The 22,386-nt window shown below is 41.1% G+C and overlaps 1 protein-coding gene across 1 annotated transcript; it reads left to right on the top strand.

Moving 5' to 3' along the window:
• Window positions 1-1,375: 1,375 nt before the first annotated feature.
• Window positions 1,376-3,190, top strand: LOC115663981 (2-hydroxyisoflavanone dehydratase-like). The gene is made up of 3 exons (XM_030585939.2): window positions 1,376-1,479; window positions 1,726-1,990; window positions 2,470-3,190. The coding sequence occupies exons 1-3, from the start codon at window positions 1,389-1,391 to the stop codon at window positions 3,101-3,103; spliced, it is 990 nt and encodes a 329-aa protein (XP_030441799.1). The 5' UTR covers window positions 1,376-1,388; the 3' UTR covers window positions 3,104-3,190.
• Window positions 3,191-22,386: the final 19,196 nt, after the last annotated feature.

The following is a 22,386-nucleotide window of genomic DNA, read 5'->3' as shown; positions in this document are numbered from 1 at the left end:
CGAAGAAGTTATTAGCCAGCGAGCTAATGCGCGGGCCAACTGTTATAATATTCTTTCGCCTTTTCAGCTAATCGTCCCTCTAGTATGGTTGAAAATCGCAGTTCGAATGTCCAACTTAAGAGTTTTAAGCCGTAATGAAACATGCCAATGATCAATTCATAAGGACATCTAATCGAATGTAAGATGATAATTATCGTGTGGGTCGGATCTTACACGACAAATTGAATGTAAACCACATCAATGCCGAATTTGACATAAGTGTTTAAGAGACAGATCAAGCCGAAAAGTCGATACATTTCTCTTCCTCGAACAATGAGATTGAGAGGGGAGTGCTGGCATTTGAACTCTTGATCCGTGCTTTAGTATCATGTTATAATGTCCAACTTAACACAGCTTTAGTCCGTTGAGGAATGGGCCACCGATATATTTACATTACTTCAAAATCACAAAATAATCAGCCTAAAAGTCTATTCATTCTTTTTTAGTTCATTAGGGTTTGTCACGCTTTCTTACAAACTTTAAATGTAAACCGTCCCGGCTTTTGTTGCCATATGGGAGGACCAAAATTCAAAGGGAAAATACCACAAAAAACTTTAAACTATGCCACTTTTGATAAATTTACCTTGAACTTTTTTTTGTGACATAAAAAACCCCAAATTATGCCACATGTGATAAATTTATCTTAAACCTTTTTTTGTGACACGAAAAACCCTAAATTATGCCACTTGTGACACATTTACCCCACAATACTTTGGCCCATGGGCATTTTCGTCTTTTTCCTTTTTCTTTTTTTTTTTCCTTTTTTTTTTCTTCTCTCTCTTCCCTCCGCCGGCCATGGCGGAGGAAAGTCGATGAGGGCTGCCTTCACCGGATCTAGCGTCGAGCGACTCTCGCCCAACGTCGGCGAGGGTTGCCCTCGCCTGACGTCGGCAAGGCCGACAGAGGGAAGAGAGAGAAAAAAAGAAAACAAGATAAAGGAAAAAAATAGAAAAAGGAAAAAGACGAAAATGACCATGGGCCAAAGTATTGTGGGGTAAATGTATTACAAGTGGCATAGTTTGGAGTTTTTCGTGTCACAAAAAAGTTCAGGGTAAATTTGTCACAAGTGGCATAGTTTGGGGTATTTCGTGTCATAAAAAAAAGTTTAGGGTAAATTTGTTACAAGTGGCATAGTTTGGGGTTTTTGATGGTATTTTCCCAAATTCAAATGCCAACAAGGACAAGACCGGAAGAGAAGACTTTCTGTAAGTACTACTCATCTACTCTCCTCACATTAAGCCTCTATAACCACTCACTCCAACTATTTCTCCTCTTGTCCATTCAATACGCCTTCTTTTCCTTCTGAAAAAGCAAAACTCACACACTGTATCACACACAAAAAGAAAATTATGGGCAGCACCTGCACTTCCAAAGAGGTTGAAAGAGAGCTCCCCACATTTGTTAGGGTTTACAAGGACGGCACGGTCGAGCGCCTCTCCGGTAATGTCTGTTTCTGCTTCATCTTACGACTGAAGTATCGTGTTTCGACGATGGACGAACCCTTTTCCGGAAACAACAAGGTTTCATCGTAATACTCTGTGGTGAAAAGGGAGTCCAATTTTCCCCTTAATACGGAATGCGCGAATTAGGTCTTTTTATTAGCTTGTTACTCGTAATTACTGGAGATTTTGTCTACATGACATGATTCAAGTTGCGTAAAATCGTCAAACTTTGCTTCATTTTCAGGCACTCCATATGTCCGGCCTTGCTTGGAGGACCCCAAGACCGGCGGCGCATCCAAAGACATTACCATTCGCGAGGACCCTCTCATCCGAGCAAGACTCTTTCTCCCGAAACTCGAACCTGTGAATGAACAGCCTGAGAAGCTGCCCATCTTGGTCTACTACCATGGTGGCTTCTGCGTCGACTCCGCCTTCTCTCTGGTCGAGCATCAGTATCTCACCACCCTTGTCGCGGAAGCCAAGATACTCGCCGTCTCCATTGAGCACAGGTTTGTTCTTAATTTATACACAGAGAAACTTCAAGAAACAGACCTTTTTCCTCATTTGCAGAAAAACGAGCAACTTTATTTACACAATTATTTAATAGAGTTGAAGGGATTATGTAGTTATAGTATCACTTTCAATGCTAAAAAGACGACATGTATGCGTATATATAAAGTTTAGTTATTGATAATCTCTTTTTAAACTAAGCCTTTATCATTAGAACCCTTTCAAGATAATAATATTATCTTGTGTCCATTGTCATGTCGTACCGAGGATGGTTGAACATGAGATGTGGACATGAGAACAAGCTAAAAAGTTCTCAACTATTCAACATTGTTCATGTAAATTTCTTTGTGTTCCTACACCTCAACAATAAGTCCGATTGATAAGTTTCCCCAAAAACTAGTTAAGTTTGATAGAATGATAATGGTGTTTATCCAAGTGTGATAAAGAATAGTAATCATGCTTACTCATTTTCTCACAGGTTAGCTCCCGAATGCCCTATACCCACCATTTACGACGATTGCTGGGAAGCCCTCCAGTGGGTGGCTTCACACTCGGTTGATGGTGGAGCCGCCGCGAAAGAGCCATGGCTGGCTGACCATGGTGACTTCCACCGTTTCTTCGTCGGCGGTGACAGCTCTGGAGCCAACATCGCTCACAACGTCCTCATGAGGGCCGGCCGCAACCCTATAGTTGGCGGCATAAAGATATCTAGCGCTTACCTGACCCACCCCTACTTCTGGGGTTCTGAACCTATCGGGTCAGAGCCTAAGACGGATCGCGACAAGGGGATTCCGCACTTATTCTGGACTTTCTTGTACCCGACGGCGAAGGACGGGATCGATAGCCCGATGGTCAACCCGCTCGCGACTGGGGCCCCGAGCCTGGCAGGCCTCGGGTGCGAGAGGTTGTTGGTGAGCGTGGCGGAGAAGGACCCGATGAGAGATAGAGGGTTGAAGTACTTCGAGGCAGTGAAGGGGAGTGGGTTTAAAGGAGAAGTGGAGCTGGTGGAGGTTGAAGGAGAAGATCACGCTTTCCATATCTTGACTTACGAGAAGGAGAGTGCGCTGGTCCTGATCAAACGTTTGGCTGCTTTTCTTAACAAAAGTTGCTAGTTTGTTTGCTTCAATTTCGTTTGATTTGTGAAAAGGTTGTTCTTGTGTACTTTGTGATCATCATTTCTTGAAAATGGAAACGCAGGCGTTGATTTCGCTTTTCTATGTATTATATAGATTGCTCTCCTAGTTTGGATTATCTGCCTAGACTGTTGTTACATTTGTTAAATTTTCAAAGACCAAATTGCATCCCGAGATACTTAGGCATCAGAATCATCTTACCTCGTAATGTAGTGAATATTTATTCTTAATACATCCATGGGAAAACTGTCACGTCATCTTTCGAAGAATTCAAATAGGTCCCGGTCATCGGAAGTCACTCTGTGGGCCTCGTCGGATGATGCGGTTGTTGGGGTGGGCGAGTGCTGTTTTGAGTGATGTCGATGGGTATATGCAAATGAATGATAGATTACGATCGAAACCAAGGCGTACAAGATGCACCATCAATCAAGGGTCAAGATCAGGATTGACGAAGTTCGCTACTAAGGCCTACAGAAATCACCATCCGATGATACAGGATTTCGGGATAGAAGAAACTCACCACCAAAGCTTACAAAATTTCATCAGCCAAGGATACAATGTTTCTTTGGCTCACCACCAAGGAAGAATCCACCTTCTAAGGATATAGATGTCAAGATAGATATTTGCTCACATAGAGACAAATCTCAAATATTCTCAATATTCAAAATCAACTTGCTTATATTTGAGAATTCGCCTATTTATATAGAGGGACTAATGCATAGAAAATAGACAAACATTAAAGACATCAGAACTACTCAACATTAATGACATAGAAACTAGAAAGCAATTAAAAACCTAGGAACTAGAAAATGCATTAAATCATCTAGAGACTTGAACTTTGACTCTTGAAACCTACAACACACTTAAGACTCACTAATGACACTTGACTATATGCAAAGTAATTAAAATTACACTCTAAATTTGATCGACAGCTTTGGAAGCCCAAAAGACATCTTGAAAGTTGAACAAACGGCGAAGGAAATTGATGTGAATAGCCTCTAATTGCTAAGAGCGCGAATGATAACTATTATGTTTCAAAAATAGATTTATGGCCTCTTTCTGTTTCTATTCCCTAGCTTCTAAATAGAGATATGCGTTTGATAATGACAAAAAATTTCTCTTCCTAGAACAAAAATTCGTTTGAGAACAACACAAAATTTCTCCCTTTTACGCTCTTTTCCATTCATCGACGGGTAACGACGGGAGGCGGTGGCCAGTTGGGGACGGGTGGGGGGGGGGGGGGGGCAGCGGGAGGTGAGGGTGATTGATGAGAGGAATTTTTATTTCTATTTTTGTTCAAGAAATAGAAAAGTAAAAATTTTTTACTTCTCATTTCTGTTCCAAACTTATTCCTGGACTAAAACTTTGTTCCAGAAATAGAAAAATCATATTGCATTACCAAATGAATTTCTGTCTCAAACCTGTTCCTGGGAACAGAAAATAAGAAAAATAAAGAAATAGAATGGTTATCATGCGCACCCTAAGTAGTCGATTGGGAGTCTTGAAGTCGATAATACACTTGTATATCGATATCTTGATAGTCGATTGGCAATCATGAAATCAACAACTTGTCCACCGAATCGATAATTTTTCTGCATAATCGACATCTTCAACTTGAATCAATCGACAAAGCCCAATGCTCCCGCATTAGTGAACGATGCCATGCTGGGATCTGATCTGAGTCGCGTCTCCCCCAGTCCCTCCTCCATCTCAATTCCCTCGCCACTAGGTAGCACCGTTTCTCAGGGTTCTTCTGATTGTTCCAACTTTTCATGATAGTCATTGTTGGACATGATAAGTACGCATGAAATCGACGCATGCACATGAAGGCAGCCTTCGCGATGGCTTACAGTCCCTTCTCCATGTCGCCTCCAAAGTACATGTCACATATTGATTTGGACAATGAGGACTCGCCTCTTACGAGATCTTGTAGAGAACAATTCATCAATTATGTCCATGACTAGAGGTTACACAGATTGGGATCGTGTCCCCACTTTGGTCTTTGAAAGTTTCGTGGCGGCTGGCTGTAGAGAGATTGAAATGAGAATGGTTGTTACTAATTCTCTATTAGAACCGAAATCCTTGGAGAAGAGGAAACATGTGTGGCTCCGATCATCTCCTCGAAGTGTAAAAGAAACTTCATGCTATGACTATTCAATAGAGGCCCCAAATGAAAAGAGGACTACCCCTACTTTGAACGTGTGAAATAGACCTGGTCAAAGGACAGGCTTCCCAACGGTTTTATCACTAAAACTGAAAATCATTATCGATGGCGAACGATGATTTAAAAGTATCTTTTGCACTTATTGATCAAGTATGAATTAATCGATATGGACTGATGGGACTCGAAAAAAAAAAGTTGTTTTCTTACCATGATCACATATACCACGAAGGTGACAACAATGGTACCTTCGTAATCGCTGAAAGGACCTCTCCAACATTAGTGGTTTTAGAATAGGAACTTTCCATCTGCAGTGGATACTGCACACTAAATAAACTTTGTTTCCATTATCGATAGGTACATTAGTCGAAAATATTAGTTAAGAAAGATAGTTGCGACCATGCCCAATTCGACTTGATATTGTTTGTATATACACAAGCGGATATAAGCTAATTCATCGATATGCGAAGAGATAATTTATTTCTAATATAGCGATTTCCTCCTAATAACATTTTCGGTCATTGTGCAATTTCTTTTCTTTTAAATTGGCTTGGCAAGTCACAAAAAAAGAAAATAGAAAAAGAGAGTTACCATACCATCCCAAGTTGCAAATCCAAATGCCAAAATGTCAAAAATCCAACTTTTGGGGTTCTTTAAATATTTTCTTTCACCGGAGGAAAGGGGCCAAGCGACTCCCCATCTTCCTTCGCGCTCCCCGTCTCGGGCCGCACAACCCTGATGGCCATTTTTAGTGCACACAGATTTTGGTATAGTGTTTTCCATGGACAAGCTCGTTGACTTGTGGCGAGGCTTGAGTTCACCCGACTAGCCTGTGGCCTTGCCCAGCTTGCCAGATCTGGCAAGCTCGACCTCACCACAAGCCCAACTAGCTCATTGACTTGTGGTGAAGCTTGAGCTCGCCTGCGGTTGAAGAAGAAGTAAAAGGAGAAAAAAGAAAAAAAGAAAAAGAGAAAATAAAATAATTAAAAATTTGTTTAAATAAATAAAAAAAGAAAAATAAAATTATTGAAAGGAGTGCACGGAGGAAAGTCAAATCCGATTTTCATACCGAACAGCGAAAAATATTTTCCAGTTCATTTTCAGGTTTCAATTGAATATTGGAAAATATTATTATTTTCCTAAAAAATAAATTAATGAAAAACATTTCCAGAAACATCATATTTTTCGCGTAACGAATAAAGCCTAAAACTCTCTCTATCTTCACGCCATTTCTCCTTTCTTCCCTCCATACAATTTTCCCTCTTAGTCTCACTCGCCTTTTATTCTACATTCGACACTCTCTTTCACTGAACATTTGAAGAAGCGCCACGTTTTCAAGGTACCATTGCGTGTTTCTCACTCCTTTAAAGTTTCGGCCTTTTTGGGTTTTGTCCATTTTCAGGAAATTCAAGTACCATGTCCGAAAATCAAAGCGGTTTCTGCATCAAGGTTCTAAAGAGCAATAGAGGCACTGAATTAACTCTAACGAGTTCAACAAGTTCTTTCAAGACAAAGGCATTCATCATCAACTAACCCTGGAGCGAAACCATGGAGATGGTGAGATCTATGCTAGAGGACAAATGACTTCTTAACACATTTTGGGCCGAAGCAGTTTACACGACAGTATACCTGTTAAATAGGTGCTTGATTAAAGCAATCTAAAATAAAACTCTGGTCAAAACATGGAGCGGATGAAAGCCTTTGACAAAGCATTTGAAGGTGTTAAGGTGTATTAGCTACATCTACATTCTCGCTAAAAAAAAGAGCAAGCTCGATGAGAAGATAGAAAAGGAAATATTTATCGGCAACAACAACCAATCGAAAGGCTATCGAGTCTATAATATAATAAATTGGAAACTGATAATTTGTCAAGACATCGAGTTGCTGCTTGGATTTGGGAGAAAGAGAAGATCGAGAAGAATTATGTTACCTCGCCAGACATATCACTAGCGTGTGAGGAGTCAACAATACAAGGAGAAGGTGGACTACTAGATTCCTCCATTCCATATGTAACGCTACCATCCTCTCCAAGCGCAACACAAGAAGAGTCTACCTCAGAGTCTTGTATACTAAGGGGTTATTTGGTAACCGGCCAAACAGTATTCGTGTCTATTCTTTTGTTCTCGGGAACAAAAAAGAACAACAATTCGTTTGGTAAATTTTTTGTTCCCGGACACAAATTTGTTCCCAGAATCAGTTTTGGAACAAAATGAAGAATAAAAAAAAAAGTTAATTCTTGATTCTAGGAACAAGAATTAGAAATGGAAAGGAAAATTTTCTTTTCCTTTTCTTCTTTGTCGACGGATTGGGCGAGGGCTGGACCCTCACGGCTTGGGCGAGGGCGGCGGCGGCGGCGGCGAGGGTCTGTTGACACATGATTTTTTGCCAATCCGATAAATCGGTGCTTAAAATGTGAATGGGTTAAATTAGTGCAAAAGAGAGATAATAAGATAATATCATTAGAGGATATTAAAAATAAAATAAAAGACAAAATTGGGCCGGTGGGATCCGGCCCGGCGGAGCTAGGCCCTCCTATTCTTCCTACTTGTGCTTGAGCCCAAATTTTGCCCTTTTCGGCCCAGTCCCCTTTGCTCCTATTCCTCTCAGCCCAGCCCCTCTTCTTTCTCTCCCTCTCCCTCACGTTCGCTTACGTTGCAGAAGCGACGAAGATGAACAAGCGACCAGGAAAGAAGCGACAAATCACGGAAGGTACAGAGGACGGAACGACCAGCGACAGGGGAATGCACCGCAACATCGAGCGGATATGCCAGGCCGGTACAGTGCTTTGGACGAGGACAAAAGAGGAGCTCGGTCTTAAAACGATGGGGAACCGAGAGAGACAGGGGCTGGATCCAAAAGAGAGAGAAGGGGAAGGGGTCTAGGGAGAAGAGAGCGCTCCGGTTCCTCCACCTGCGAGGATCACCGGAAAATCTCTTCCCCCTCCCAGTGAGCCGGTCATCGTTGCCGGACGTCCATCGCTTCCGGCCACCGTGCCGCGCCCCGGTCAGCCGTGAACCCGGGGGTCATTTCGTGGAACCGAGGGAGAGAGACCGAGAGATAGTTTGGGAGGGAATCGGAAAAGGGAGAGCTTTCCGCGTTCGCCAGTCGTCCGTCTGAGTTGCCATCGGCCCCCGTCGAGCCTCCAGCCACCGTGCTTCGTCCCAGTCAGCCCCGAACCAGGTGGGTCTTCTTCGTCTTCCCCTGTTTTGCTCCCCCTCCCCTGCCTCTCGGGTGCCGGGCACACCGAGCCTATTCGGTGGTCGTCCTGCTCCACCAAAGGAGGATAACGCTTGTTTTACATTCAAAGAAGTATTTTTGAACGTTTTATGTCGAAGAAAACCCATGAATCTTGTCAAAATCAGCCCAGAAGCTCCATCTCTCAGTCGCCTCCCACGTATTTGTTAAAATGCTTCAATGAAGCCCTTTAAGCTTAAAACGCTGAATCTATGTGTGTTGTTCTTTAACGTTTTATTGCAAACCGACACCATTTTATTGCAAAAAATGACTGTTTAAAGCTTCACACATCACGTTCGAGCCATAAACCGCTTTGAATCTTAGCCTAAAGCTCACGTTAAATCATGCCTATCACATGTTTGATGAAATGTCTAAATGGAAGTCTGAATGATTTTTTGTGGGATCGATGCCTAGAACTCGGTTTTTGTGCTTGTTTAGTTCTCATAGTTGTCGAATAGTGTCTGAATTTGTGTTTTCTTCGTGATTTATTTGGGTTTTGTGGCATATCTCTCTTCGTTCGAGTCGGCCGAGACCTTCGCCGGAGATCTATTCCCCACGCCGGCGTTGCCTGCGGTCTGATGCTGCTACCGTAGGCTCACTATCTCCGTTTCTTATGTGTGTATGGCTGTTTTTTTGCGTTTTAGCACGTATTGTTGCCGCAGGTAATCGGTTAATCGAAAAATGAAAAACGGTCATCAAAGTTGGCGTTTTGGTGGCTGCTGGTGCTGGATTAAGGATGGTGGTTCGGTGATGGTGGTGTCGTGATTCTGGTCGGAGCAGATTCGGCGTCGGCGCCAGTCGAGGAGGCCAGTGTTGGTTCGGTGTGGTGGTCGCCGGTGAACCACTGAGAAGAAGACGTTCTCAGTGGGAGCTCTCGGGAAGAAGACGTCAATGACGCCTGGGAAGGAGAGGACCAGGAAAGGAAAAGAAAAATTAGAAAAAAACAAAAACAAAAAGAAAGAAAAAAAAGAAAAGAGGGAAAATAGAAAAAATCAAAAAAAATCAAAAAATAAATAGAAAATGGGGTCCCGGGCGGGTCGGAGGATGAGTCAGGTAGCCGGGCGGATCGGGTCAGGGGACCCGGTCCGGAATTCTTATTTTATTAATACAAATATTAACAATTAAAAATTTAAAAAAATTCCAAAAAAATTTCGAAAATGTTTAAAAATCCAAAAAATATTAAAAAGTTAGAAAAACATCAAAAAACATTAAAAAATTCAGAAAATTAATAAAAAAAATTAATTTTTTTTAAAAATCATCAGAAAAATTCAAAAAAATCCAGAAAATTGAGAAATGTCCGGAAATCAGTTTGTGGCTTAATTTCACTAGATCTTAGTGTTTAATTTCATTCTAGATTTAGTTTAAAACTTGTAAATTGAGAAAATCCTTTGAAAAAAATTTCCCAAAAATCGGATAAGCCTAAGGGCTTTACTTTAGGGCTTTTGATTACCTTTTCTTTTTTAGAGACGATGCTAGGTCGTTAGTTGTTTATTTTCTTTATGATTATCTGGTTGCACACCTTTAATACATTGGTTGTTTTTCCATTTCTAGCATGGTTAGGTGGAATTTTAAGCTTTTTCGATAGGCTGCCCCGTACGTTGGTTTGCAAACGTTAAAGTTTAGGTATCGAAATGGCACTAGTTAGATCGCTAGTGTAATCAAGTCCTTGATTTTTAGAATCTCTGATTTTCGCCCATTTTGAGACGATACTCTCACGTCTTGATTAAGGTTTCTAGCCAACCCTTGATTATGATTAGTGGCAACTCTAATCAAATGCTTAGTTTAGACAATTCTCGTCGCATGAGGTATGAGGCTTGGGAGCCCCTCGGTCCTTGGATTAATGAATCATTTGGTCTGTCTTTCAAACGAATCAATCAATGTTCATATCCATTGACAAATACCTCTTGATCTATTTAATCAGTTTGGATCCCTGATATCGAGACGGGGGATAGATTGCGACAGGGTCTAGCCCTTGCCAGATCCGATGAGGGCAGCCCTCGTCTAGGCCACGAGCCGCCCTCGCTGGCCCTGGCCTGTGGTCGGTCGCCAGTGCCAGCGACCTGGCCATGGGCCAAGGAAGGAGAAGAAGAAAAAAAGAAAAGAAAAAAAAGGAAAAAAAAGAGAAAGAAATATTAAAAAATTCAAAATATTATTAATAAAAAGAAATTTTGTATAGTTACCAAACGCATTTCTGTTCTTTTTTTATTCCAGGAATAGAAATTTTGAGCAGTTATCAAGCGTCTTCAAATGTTTAGAAATTGTTTTCGGGAATGGAATAAAAAAAATCATTTTTGAGCATAAATTGTTTCCAGGAATAGAATGATTACCAAATGCACTCTAAAAGTAAAATCTCTTAGAAAAGTTTATGAAACATGCAATTTCATTGCCGTGGAACCGGAAAGCTATGAATATCTTTCCAAATAAGAAGTTTGGATAAAAGTTATGAGAAAGAAATCAAGATGTTTGAGGAAAATAAAACTTGGGAGCTCGTCGATCGACTCGAAAACAAAGACATCATTGGCGTCAAGCAGGTCTACAAGACGAAACTCAATGTAGATGGAACAATTTAGAAGCGTAAGGCAAAACTTGTGGTGAAAGGATACTTGCAACAACTAGGTAATGGCTCTACTAAGACTTTTGCTACCGTCGCTCATCTCGATACAATTTGTGCTATCATAACCTTAGCAGCACAAAAGAAACGGAAAATCTATCAACTAGATGTAAAACTTGCATTCCTAAATGGATATCTTCAAAAAAAATCTACGTATAACAACCACTAGGCTTTATGCCTATGCACAAGAAGGAAAAGGTTTTCAAGCTCAAGAAGGTGCTATACGGGCTAAAACAAGCACCACAAGCGTGGTATATTAGAATTGACGAATTCTTCTTCACAAATGGATTCATAAGGAGCATGAACGAGCCAACGCTCTATATCAAGATCATAGATAAGTTTGACACTCTTATTGTCTCTTTGTATGTAGATGATTTCATACATACAGGGAACAATGAGAAAATGATTCAAGAATTCTAGTAAGATGATGACAGACTTGGGCTTGATGCACTACTTTCTTGGTATCGAGATCGACCAAAACACAAGAGTTTTCATTTCACAAAAGAAAGATGCAGAGAACCTCCCGAAGAAATTCAACATGAATTATTGCAAAACAACTGCCACAATGCTCGTGACAAATCAGAAGCTACTAAAAGAAGATGACGTAGAAAAAGTAGACGCTTCCATCTATAGAAGCCTTACTGGTAGTAAACTATATCTCATTGCGACATGGGTAGACATCATGTATGCAACAAGTCTACTATCATGTCTCGTGCATAGCCCAAGCCAAATTCATTTTGGAGATGTCAAAAGTATTCTCAAATATCTATGATGAATAACAAACTATGGCATTTGGTATTGGCCAAGTGCAAGCGCCAAGCTCCTTGGTTGCACACAGTGACTAGGGAGACTCAGCTGACGATAGGAGGAGCACTACCAACCGTATATTCACATTGGATTCTGGAATGTTCACTTGGCATCCAAAAAACAAGACTCATAGCACAATCTACTGCAGAAGCCAAGTACGTCGCAACCGCTACCACCACTAGTCAAGCATTATGGCTTCGACGAGTATTAGAGGACATCGGAGAAGTGCAGACAAAACCTACTCCAATATTTAGCGACAACATGTCCATGATCTTATCTAAAAAAATCCAGCCTTTCACGGAAGAACCAAACATATCGCCATTAATTATCACTTCACACAAGGAATGTAAAATAATGGAGAGATTGAGCTCAAATATTGCCAAACAGATCGCCTACATATTTACTAAAACTCTACCGTTAGATTAGTTCGAGACGCTACGAAGCATGCTCGGAGTATTACGAAAACGAATCTAGAATGAGTGTTGATCTATTAAACCTATTTTCTAGAATTTCCTAGATTTTTGTAAACTAGAATCTAGAAACTCCCAGCATGCATGAAGCAAATATCTCTAAACAAGTCAAGAGATATTTGGTTGAGGATGGCGGTGGACATTGTTAAAGCAAACGTAAAGTATCTCTGACAGAAGTAGAGATTTTTCCCAAATATAGGTTCTCATGTGCTGTGTTGCGCATGGAAAATAACTGAAGCCTCTTCCCATGTCCTATATCAGTTTCGATTATCCTACTCCCTCAACTCCTTCCCAACTGTTCCACCGAAATGTCCTTTTACAAAACCAGTCTTATTCATCCAAACTCCACACATAAATGATAAAAACCTAACAAGATCCGAAGAGTTAAGCCGAGTACGTTCAAGCTCAAACTCCAGCTCGTTGTACTCGTGCGTCATTAGTGGCGGTCATCTGTGTAGACCTGAGCAAAAGGCCATGCGCAATGAGAGGCATACGACCGTGGAAGAGCGTGGTGAAGGTCCCGCTAATGAGTTGCCAGGCGGATAGAATGAGACCGTGGCCACAAGTGGCTCGCCTCACCTCAAGACGGGCCAATGACAACAAACATGTTTCAGTCGGCTTCTCGGCGAGACGAGCAAGGTGTCCAAGAAAGTGGATGAAACGGGAAGGAAACCCTAGACTTCTACGACTCACGATGGTGGAGGCTCGAGCAAAGCTCCTGGCAAGAGTTCTGCGCCGGCGGCGCCACGTAGGTTGGCCGGCCTCCACATCACCAAAATCCGGCCAAAATTAGCTGGAAGGACTGAATTAACACAAAAACAAAAGGTTTACGACTAAATTGGCACTAATTCAAAATGTTTATGACTTTTTTGATACTTTTCCCCTTGGAATTTTGATGTTTCAGTCCATTGGTGCGGATCAAAAAATAGAAACTTCAACTTATCGGGATATTATTGTTGAATCCTTAATCCAACATTGGGCTTATATGTAAAATAATTATGTGTTGCAGACTGTCATGTGAACTTAAGCCAATTAAAAGTGATCTAATAAGGTAATTGGGTTTTAATGTATCTGATAGGGTGTGGGCCTTTAATGTGTAGAGACTCTAGGGTAATTTCTATTTTTATGATGGGCTAAAATAGAAATAACAAAAAGAAGGGATAACAGAGAAGTTATCTATAAAAAGCAGTTATGGTCCCCAGATCACAATATCACATAATACATAACGTATTCTTTCTCTGGCGTCCATCACCAGAGAAAGAGAGATCCTAGAGAAATAATAAAGGACTCTCTAGGAGAATGCATAGATCTGGAAGGCCGTCCGCACGACTCTACAGATCAATCCCGCTATGGATTCAGGTACGCTTCCGCTAATAAATCTTACAATTCTTAATGGTTCAGCATGTACGATCTATTTAGGTTGTGATGATGTACAACATAATTAGGTTTTCTATTCTTTACAATTGGTATCAAAGCATTTCCCATGTTGGATCATTAGGAATTAAGTTAATTGTAAATTAGGCAAATCTGACTATGAGAAAAATCGTCGATTCTAGCCAAATTCCGATGACCCATAATCCAATTTTGGACTGAGACGGTCACACCGCCATAGGTAACAATAGCCCTAAGGTAATTCGGCATTTGGGTGTTCGCCGGAGGCTAATTGGGCGGTGGAAGTTTCGGTGGTTAGGGTTTGCGCCGGGAAAGAAATCTCCAAAATTAAGGCCAATTTGTGGGTCGTTTTTTGCCGATTTTAGGACCTATATGGTCGTGCCGGCGAGGAGAATAGGACCCATGGGTTAATTTGTCTAGAAAATGGCCGCATGGAGGAGAATAGGCGGCGGTTCATGGTGGAACGGCGGTTCTCGGGCGTAGGTTTTATTTTTTGCCCAAAAGGCGCGTGGGATCCAAGCGCCAATGCTACAGTCCGGCGCGTGCTCCGCACGCGTTGTGCGTGGGTGTCACTCGCCCGGCACTAAGCGCCCACGTGCGCTACACGTGTGCATAGGGAACCTTGCAGTTAAATAAATAAATAAATAAATAAAATAAGGGGTCAAAATTTTAAGTCCAATCAAATTCAAATTTGGGTATGTTTATGTATATATATATTTTGAGATGAATTAATTAAAGCAAGATGTCACCAAAGTGACCTCTTTTGTGGAAATTAATTTGTCTTCGAATATAAACAGTTGCGTATTATGTGGATATTGATCGGCCCAAAGGAAGGTTGATATTCAACAAAATTTTACATACACCTGTTGTAATAAATGCGTGATGATTATTCGGTTTTCGCATGTGAACAATAAATCGACCCAAAGGAAGGTTTGTTGTTTGACATGTCCTTATCCTCAATGTTTGATTACTACACCAAGATATCACTTACAAGTTAATATTGTTGTCCAAAGATAAGATATTAATGGAGTGCCCAGTATCTTGAGATGGGATTTACCTTAATTTGAATTCAATTTTCTCATGAAACTTATGTGAGTTTGTTTTGTTTGTTTGTTGTTTTCTGATATAGCTATCACTCCTGCTAATATTATTGCCAACACCAATTCTATTCCTATGCTGAATGGCACTAACTTCAAATCATGGCAAGAGAACCTTTCAATAGTTCTCGGAGTCATGGATCTCGACCTTGCGTTAAGGACCGATTCTCCTCCACCCCTCACTGACAAGAGTACCTGTAATGAAATAAGGGATGTGGAAAGGTGGGAGAGATCGAATTGCATGTGTATGATGATCATGAAGAAGGCCATTCCAAAAGCATTCAGGGGCACAATGTCTGAAAAGATCACCACAGCTAAGGAGTTCCTCGCTGACATTGAAAAGAGATTTGTCAAGAACGAAAAGGCTGAAATTGGTACGATTTTGACAAATCTAATTTCAATGCGCTATAAGGGGAAAGGCAACATCAAGGAGTACATCATGGAATTGTCTCACCTTGCTTCTAAATTAAAAGCACTTAAGTTAGACCTCTCTGAGGATTTGCTGGTGCATCTAGTTTTAATATCTCTTCCAACACAGTTCAATCAGTTTAAGGTGAGCTACAACTGTCAGAAAGAGACTTGGTCTCTGAATGAGCTCATCTCACACTGTGTTCAGGAGGAGGAAAGGCTGAAGCAAGATAAGGCAGAATATGCTTACCTGGCCTCACCCTCTAAGGACAAGGGACACAAAAGGAAAAGGGATAAGGAAGCTGCGAATAAAGCACCTAATAAGAAACAACAAAAGAAAACGGATAATCCGGAAGGTACTGGTTGTTTCTTCTGCGGAGGTGAAGGACATAGGAAGAAGCAATGCACAAATTATCACGCATGGCATGCTAAGAAAGGTGTGTTTTTTAATTTGGTTTGTTCTGAGGTTAATTTAACTTCGGTACCTAGACACACATGGTGGATAGATTCTGGTGCAACAACTCACATCAGTGTGTCTATGCAGGGTTGCCTGAGTTGTCGAAAGCCAAGTGATGATGAAAGATACATCTATGTAGGCGACGGCAAGACAGTTGAAGTTAAAGCAATAGGGAAATTTAGATTATTATTAAGGACTGGATCATATTTGGATCTTAATGAGACTTTTATTGTACCGTCTTTTAGACGAAATTTGATTTCTATTTCTGTTTTGGACAAATCTGATTATTCTTGTTCATTTGGGAATGGAAAATTCAGTTTGTTTCATGATTCAAATTTAGTTGGTTCTGGTTCTTTATCGAATTACAATAATCTTTAATTACTTGATACAATTGCTTCATTTAATGAAACCTTGCATTTAAGTACTCAAGGTGTAAAAAGGAAATTAACCAATGAGAATTCAGCTACGTTATGGCACAAGAGATTAGGTCATATCTCCAAACGGAGAATAGAGAGACTTGTGTCAGACAAAATTCTAGATTCCTTAGATTTCACAGACTTTAATAACTGTGTTAATTGTATAAAACGCAAACAAACCAATAAAAGGAGATTTGAAGCCAACAGGTCTTTAAACGTCTTAGAAGTTATATATACGGACATTTGTGGGCCTTTTCCTACAACTGCTTGGAATGGTCAACAATATTTCATAACGTTCATAGACGACTTTTCAAGATATGGCTACATATATCTCATCAAAGAAAAAGCACAATCACTGGATGTGTTCAAATCTTATAAGGCTGAAGTTGAAAACCAACTCAGCAAAAGGATCAAAAGCGTCAGATCTGATTGTGGTGGTGAGTACTATGGCAAATATGACGGTTCAGGTGAACAACGTCCAGGACTATTTGCCAAATTCCTAGAGGAATGTGGTATCGTCCCACAGTACACCATGCCGGGTTCACCCACTATGAATGGTGTTGCTGAAAGACGAAATAGAACGCTTAAAGATATGGTAAGGAGTATGATTTGTCATTCTTCCTTACCAGAATCACTCTGGGGAGAGGCTATTAAGACTGCAGCATATATCCTTAACAGGGTTCCAACTAAAGCGACTACCAAAACCCCTTATGAACTTTGGACAAGCAAAAAACCCAGTCTAAAGCACCTACACATTTGGGGATGTCCAGCTGAGGCAAGGCCTTATAAGCCTAATGAAAGGAAACTGGACTCAAGGACGGTAAGTAGTTATTTTATTGGATACTCTGAAAGATCAAGGGGGTCCAAGTTTTACGATCCCACAACTAAGTCGATTTTTGAGTCGGGAAACGCTCGGTTCTTTGAAGATGTTGAGTTTGCGGGGGGAGATACAGTTAGGGACTTTGGTTTTGAAGAGGAATATGTTAATATTCCCATAGTTACTATCAACATTGATCCCACAAGTGCCATTGGCATTGATTAGGATCCCATTCCTGATCTTGCTCAAGACACAATAGTTCAGGACAATGCGAGAGAACCTTCCCTTCAAGAAACTACTCCAGAAGAACAAACTCTACCACCTCAAGAACCCATGCCATTAAGGAAGTCCACAAGAGAAAGGAGAAGTGCGGTGCCAGACGATTACATCGTACTTCTTCAAGAACATGAGGTCGACATTGGAATCATGGAAGATGATCCAATCAACTTCCATCAAGCCATGGAAAGTTCTAACTCTCAAAAGTGGATCGATGCCATGAATGAGGAGATTAAGTCCATAAAGGACAATGACGTGTGGGACCTCGTCTCATTGCCAAAGGAGTGAAACCCGTTGGTTGCAAATGGATATTTAAGACCAAAAGGGATTCAAAAGGCGATGTGGAAAGGTACAAAGCTCGTCTTGTCGCAAAGGGCTTTACACAGAAAGAAGGCATCGACTATAAAGAGACTTTCTCTCCGGTTTCTTCGAAAGACTCTTTCAGGACTATAATGGCACTAGTGGCACATTTCGACCTTGAGTTGCATCAGATGGATGTAAAGACAGCGTTTCTCAATGGTAACATTGATGAGACAATCTATTTGGTGCAGCCAGAAAACTTTGTGTCGAGAGACTCAAAGAATATGGTTTGCAAACTTAAGAAATCCATCTATGGGCTCAAGCAAGCATCTCGACAATGGTATTACAAATTTCATCAAGTTATCATCTCGTTTGGTTTTGAGGTGAATTTGGCCGATGCTTCTATATACCATAAGTTCTGTGGGAGCAAGTATATTTTTTTGGTATTGTATGTCGATGACATCTTGCTTGCCAGCAACGATATAGGCATATTGCACGAAACCAAGAGATTTCTATTTAAGAATTTTGAGATGAAGGATCTTGGTGACGCCTCTTTTGTATTAGGCATACAAATACACCAGGATCGTTCTCGGGGTATTCTTGGATTATCACAAAAGAGCTATATCGAAAAGGTTCTTAAAAGGTATGGCATGCAAGATTGCAAACCAGGTGACACCCCTATATCTAAGGGAGGCAAGTTTAGTGTCAGCCAGTGCCCTAAGATTGACTTTGAGAAAAGAGAAATGTAGAAGATTCCTTATGCATCAGCAGTAGGGAGTCTAATGTATGCTCAGGTTTGTACGCGACTAGATATTGTGTACATTACCGGAATATTGGGCAGATATTTGAGCAATCCAGGAGTAGACCATTGGAAAGCAGCTAAACGAGTCTTGCGGTACTTACAAAAAACAAAAGGCTACATGCTCACATATCGGAGGTCAGATCAGCTTGAGATCGTTGGGTATACTGACTCTGATTTTGCTGGATGCCAAGATAGTATGAAATCTACATCGGACTATATCTACCTGCTAGCTAGGGGTGCCATCTCATGGAAGAGTGCTAAACAGTCACTTATAGCCTCTTCAACCATGGCAGCAGAATTTATAGCATGTTATGAGGCATCCAATCATGGAATATGGCTGCGGAATTTTGTCACGGGGCTACGCATAGTGGATGGTATTGAAAGACCACTCAAGTTACTATGTGACAATAAATCAGCAGTTCTATATTCCAACAACAATAGGAGCTCGTCCAAGTCAAAGCATACAGATATCAAGTTCTTAGTTGTTAAAGAAAGAGTTCAAAGTGGACAGCTATCTATAGAGCACATCGGTACAAACTCCTTGGTTGCGGATCCACTTACTAAGGGATTACCACCCAAGGTATTTCATGAGCACACTACTCGCATGGGTGTCATGTCGATTGAGGATGCTCAGTTTTAGTGGGAGTTTGTACATTTAGATGCTTTTGATATAGATAATTTTTCTTATTTCAGTTTATGGATATTGGAAAGTTATTTTCTGCAGAAATAAAGTTTTGATCAATTCACACTCTGTTCTTGTTATAGTTTGATCTCATTAAGGTTTAAGGAGGACCAGTTGGAAATAGGCATGTTAAGATCACATTACATGAAATTACCATGCTACACATCCATATCATAATCTGTGCCATTTATTTGTATCAACATATGTGACCATTGAAGGGTCGAGTTACGATAGTTGTAACAAAGGCCGCTTTGATCCTATGTTGATATGATTATTGGACCGGATTGGTTATAGATACACAACAGTCATGACAGAAAGTTGAGCTCATACAGTTATTTTGGAAAAGCATAATTATAAGGTATTACACATAGCCCAAGTGGGAGATTGTTGGATCCTTAATCCAACATTGGGCTTATATGTAAAATAATTATGTGTTGCAGACTGTGATGTGAACTAAGCCAATTAAAAGTGATCTAATAAGGTAATTGGGTTTTAATGTATCTGATAGGGTGTGGGCCTTTAATGTGTAGAGACTCTAGGGTAATTTCTATTTTTATGATGGGCTAAAATAGAAATACCAAAAAGAAGGGATAATAGAGAAGTTATCTATAAAAAACGGTTATGGTCCCCAGATCACAATATCACAGAATACATAACGTATTCTTTCTCTGGCGTCCATCACCAGAGAAAGAGAGATCCCAGAGAAACAATAAAGGACTCTCTAGGAGAATGCGTAGATCTGGAAGGCCGTCCGCACGACTCTACAGATCAATCCCGCTATGGATTTAGGTATGCTTCCGCTAATAAATCTTACAATTCTTAATGGTTCAGCATGTACGATCTATTTAGGTTGTGATGATGTACAACATAATTAGGTTTTCTGTTCTTTACAATTACTCCTCATCTGCCTTGGACAAGAAGATGAAGGAGAAATGACCATTGAATGCACGTGACCAACGACCCTGATTTTTCTGTTCATTTTAATTTCTGGGAATCTTCATCTTACAAAGCGTAGAGAACGATCCTTTTTCTACATTACCCATTTTGCAGAACTCATGATAGAAGTATAGCAACTTCAGACAATGTAACCGCAGAAATCTGAAGTTTCGAGTTGCTATCTTTTAAAATTGGGAAATACCACAAAAAACCCCAAATTATGTCACTTGTGATAAATTGACCCTTAATTTTTTTTTGTGACACGAAAAACCCCAAACTATGCCACTTGTGACAAATTGACCATAAACTTTTTTTGTGACACGAAAAACCCCAAACTATGTCACTTGTGTCACATTTACCCCACAATACTTTTGCCCATGGGAATTTTTTTTTTTTTTCTGTTTTTTGTCATTTCTTCTCTTTTCCCTCTGTCGTGTTGAGGTTGATGTCTTGTATTCTGTTATCCAAGAGATTATGAGGCGGTTCCGAAAGGCCCCCTGACGACTGGACAGCACGAGGGTCCCGCTCCCCGGTGAGCGGGCGGGGGTCCGGGGGGGCCGCCCCTGCGAGGATCGCAGGGGCAGCGCCCCCGGGCCGCCATAGGCGTTTTATGTTCAGTCATAGAAGGATTTATATGGGAAAGTTAAATATTTTAGGCTATGTGGGCAACTTTGTAATTTGTACCATGTAGGGTTTCGTTATATATATTTAGGGCGAAACAGGTCTCTAAAAATAGAGAGTAGGGTGTGAGAAAGAGTGGCTGTACACTTTTTTACGTTATTAGTGAAATGGATCTCATCTCCCCGTGGACGTAGGTAGGCGGAACATCTCCCCTGCTGAACCACGTAAATTCTTATGTTGTGTGAATTTCCATTACTTTCTTGCATCGTTGATAGGATCGAATTTAGATATTTGACATGCCGCCCATGGCGGAGGGAAGCCGGCAAGGGCGGCCCTCGCCGGCGCTGGGTTGGGCTAGGGCGATCCTTGCCGGCGTCGGGCGAGGTTGCCCTTGCCCGCCCAGGCGAGGGCGACCCTCACCGGCGCTGGGTTGGGCTAGGGCAACCCTTGCCGGCATTGGGCGAGGCTGCCCTCGCTCGTCCAGGTGAGGGCGACCCTCGCCGGCGTTTGACGAGAGTCGCCCTCGCCTGGGCAGGCAAGGGCAGCCTCACCCGACGCCGGCAAGGGTCGCTCTTGCCAGATCTGGCAAGGGCAGCCCTCACCTGCGTCGGGCGAGGGTCGCCCTCGCCCAACCCAGCGCCGGCAAGGGCCGCCCTCGTCGACTTTCCTCCGCCATGGGCGGCGGAGGGAAAAGAGAAGAAAAGAAAAAAAACAGAAAAAGGAAAAAGACGAAAATTCCCATGGGCAAAAGTATTGTGGGGTAAATATGTCATAAGTGGCATAATTTGGGGTTTTTCGTGTTACACAAAAAAGTTTAGGATAAATTTATCACAAGTGGCATAGTTTGAGATTTTTCATATCACAAAAAAAAGTTCTGAGTAAATTTATCACAAATGGCATAGTTTGGGATTTTTCGTATCACAAAAAAAAGTTCAGGGTAAATTTGTCATAAGTGACATAGTTTGAGATTTTTTGTGGTATTTTCCCTTTAAAATTTTGTGTGTAGAACCCAAGTTTATGGCTTATTAGCTATGAATGTCACTGCAGATTCTAAACTTTCGCCTTTATTTTCTACTTTGACAAGATATTCATTGGCATATCACCCGTTCTAAGATGGCGAATCCCAATTGTGGGAATCCTGCAATTACTTAATTATCTCTTTGTACTTGGGAAACCTATTATGTGGGTAAAAATACCGACATCTATCTTCTTTCTTGTTTTTGCCTGTTCTGGTTTTCTCTTGCCCTTACCGTTATTCAGAGAGGAGGAAGACACGCATGAACTGAGCGTGGTAGCCCAGTGGTGCGAGGTTACAAGTTTGAGTCACTTTGGAAAGCAAATCTCTAATCAACTTGTGCTTGGGCATTTGCCACCTCATGAGGAGAGACTTCCCATCTCGTGACACACCAGTGGAGCTATAATGACATACTCTACGGATGGACTGAACATTTATGGCTCAAGAAAGCATTCTCTGGTGCGTATTGAACCCTTATGATAACTCCCATAAGATAGTTGCGTTGGTTGCCCTTCTCCACGTGAAGTGAACGCCATGAATATTAGTTGAACAAATCGGAAGAAGATATCATGGAATAATCAAATTGACGCTGAACACTTCCCGAAAATTATCTTTATCATAGTTATTTCTCCATTACAGTGCAAAAGTTTCAGCCAAATCACTACCTTTAATATACATGCATCCTAAACAAAACATCAAACACAAAATTATTTGATGGATCACATTTGTCTTGTCCTTTTCAATCAAAGTTCCAACTAAT

The sequence above is a fragment of the Syzygium oleosum genome, unplaced genomic scaffold (assembly GCF_021117445.2).
Source record: "Syzygium oleosum isolate NSW1041296 unplaced genomic scaffold, Sole_v2.1 Sole_v2.01, whole genome shotgun sequence".
NCBI lineage: Eukaryota > Viridiplantae > Streptophyta > Magnoliopsida > Myrtales > Myrtaceae > Syzygium > Syzygium oleosum.
Note: the sequence above shows the minus strand (reverse complement) of the source record. Positions and strands in the feature narration are given on the sequence as shown.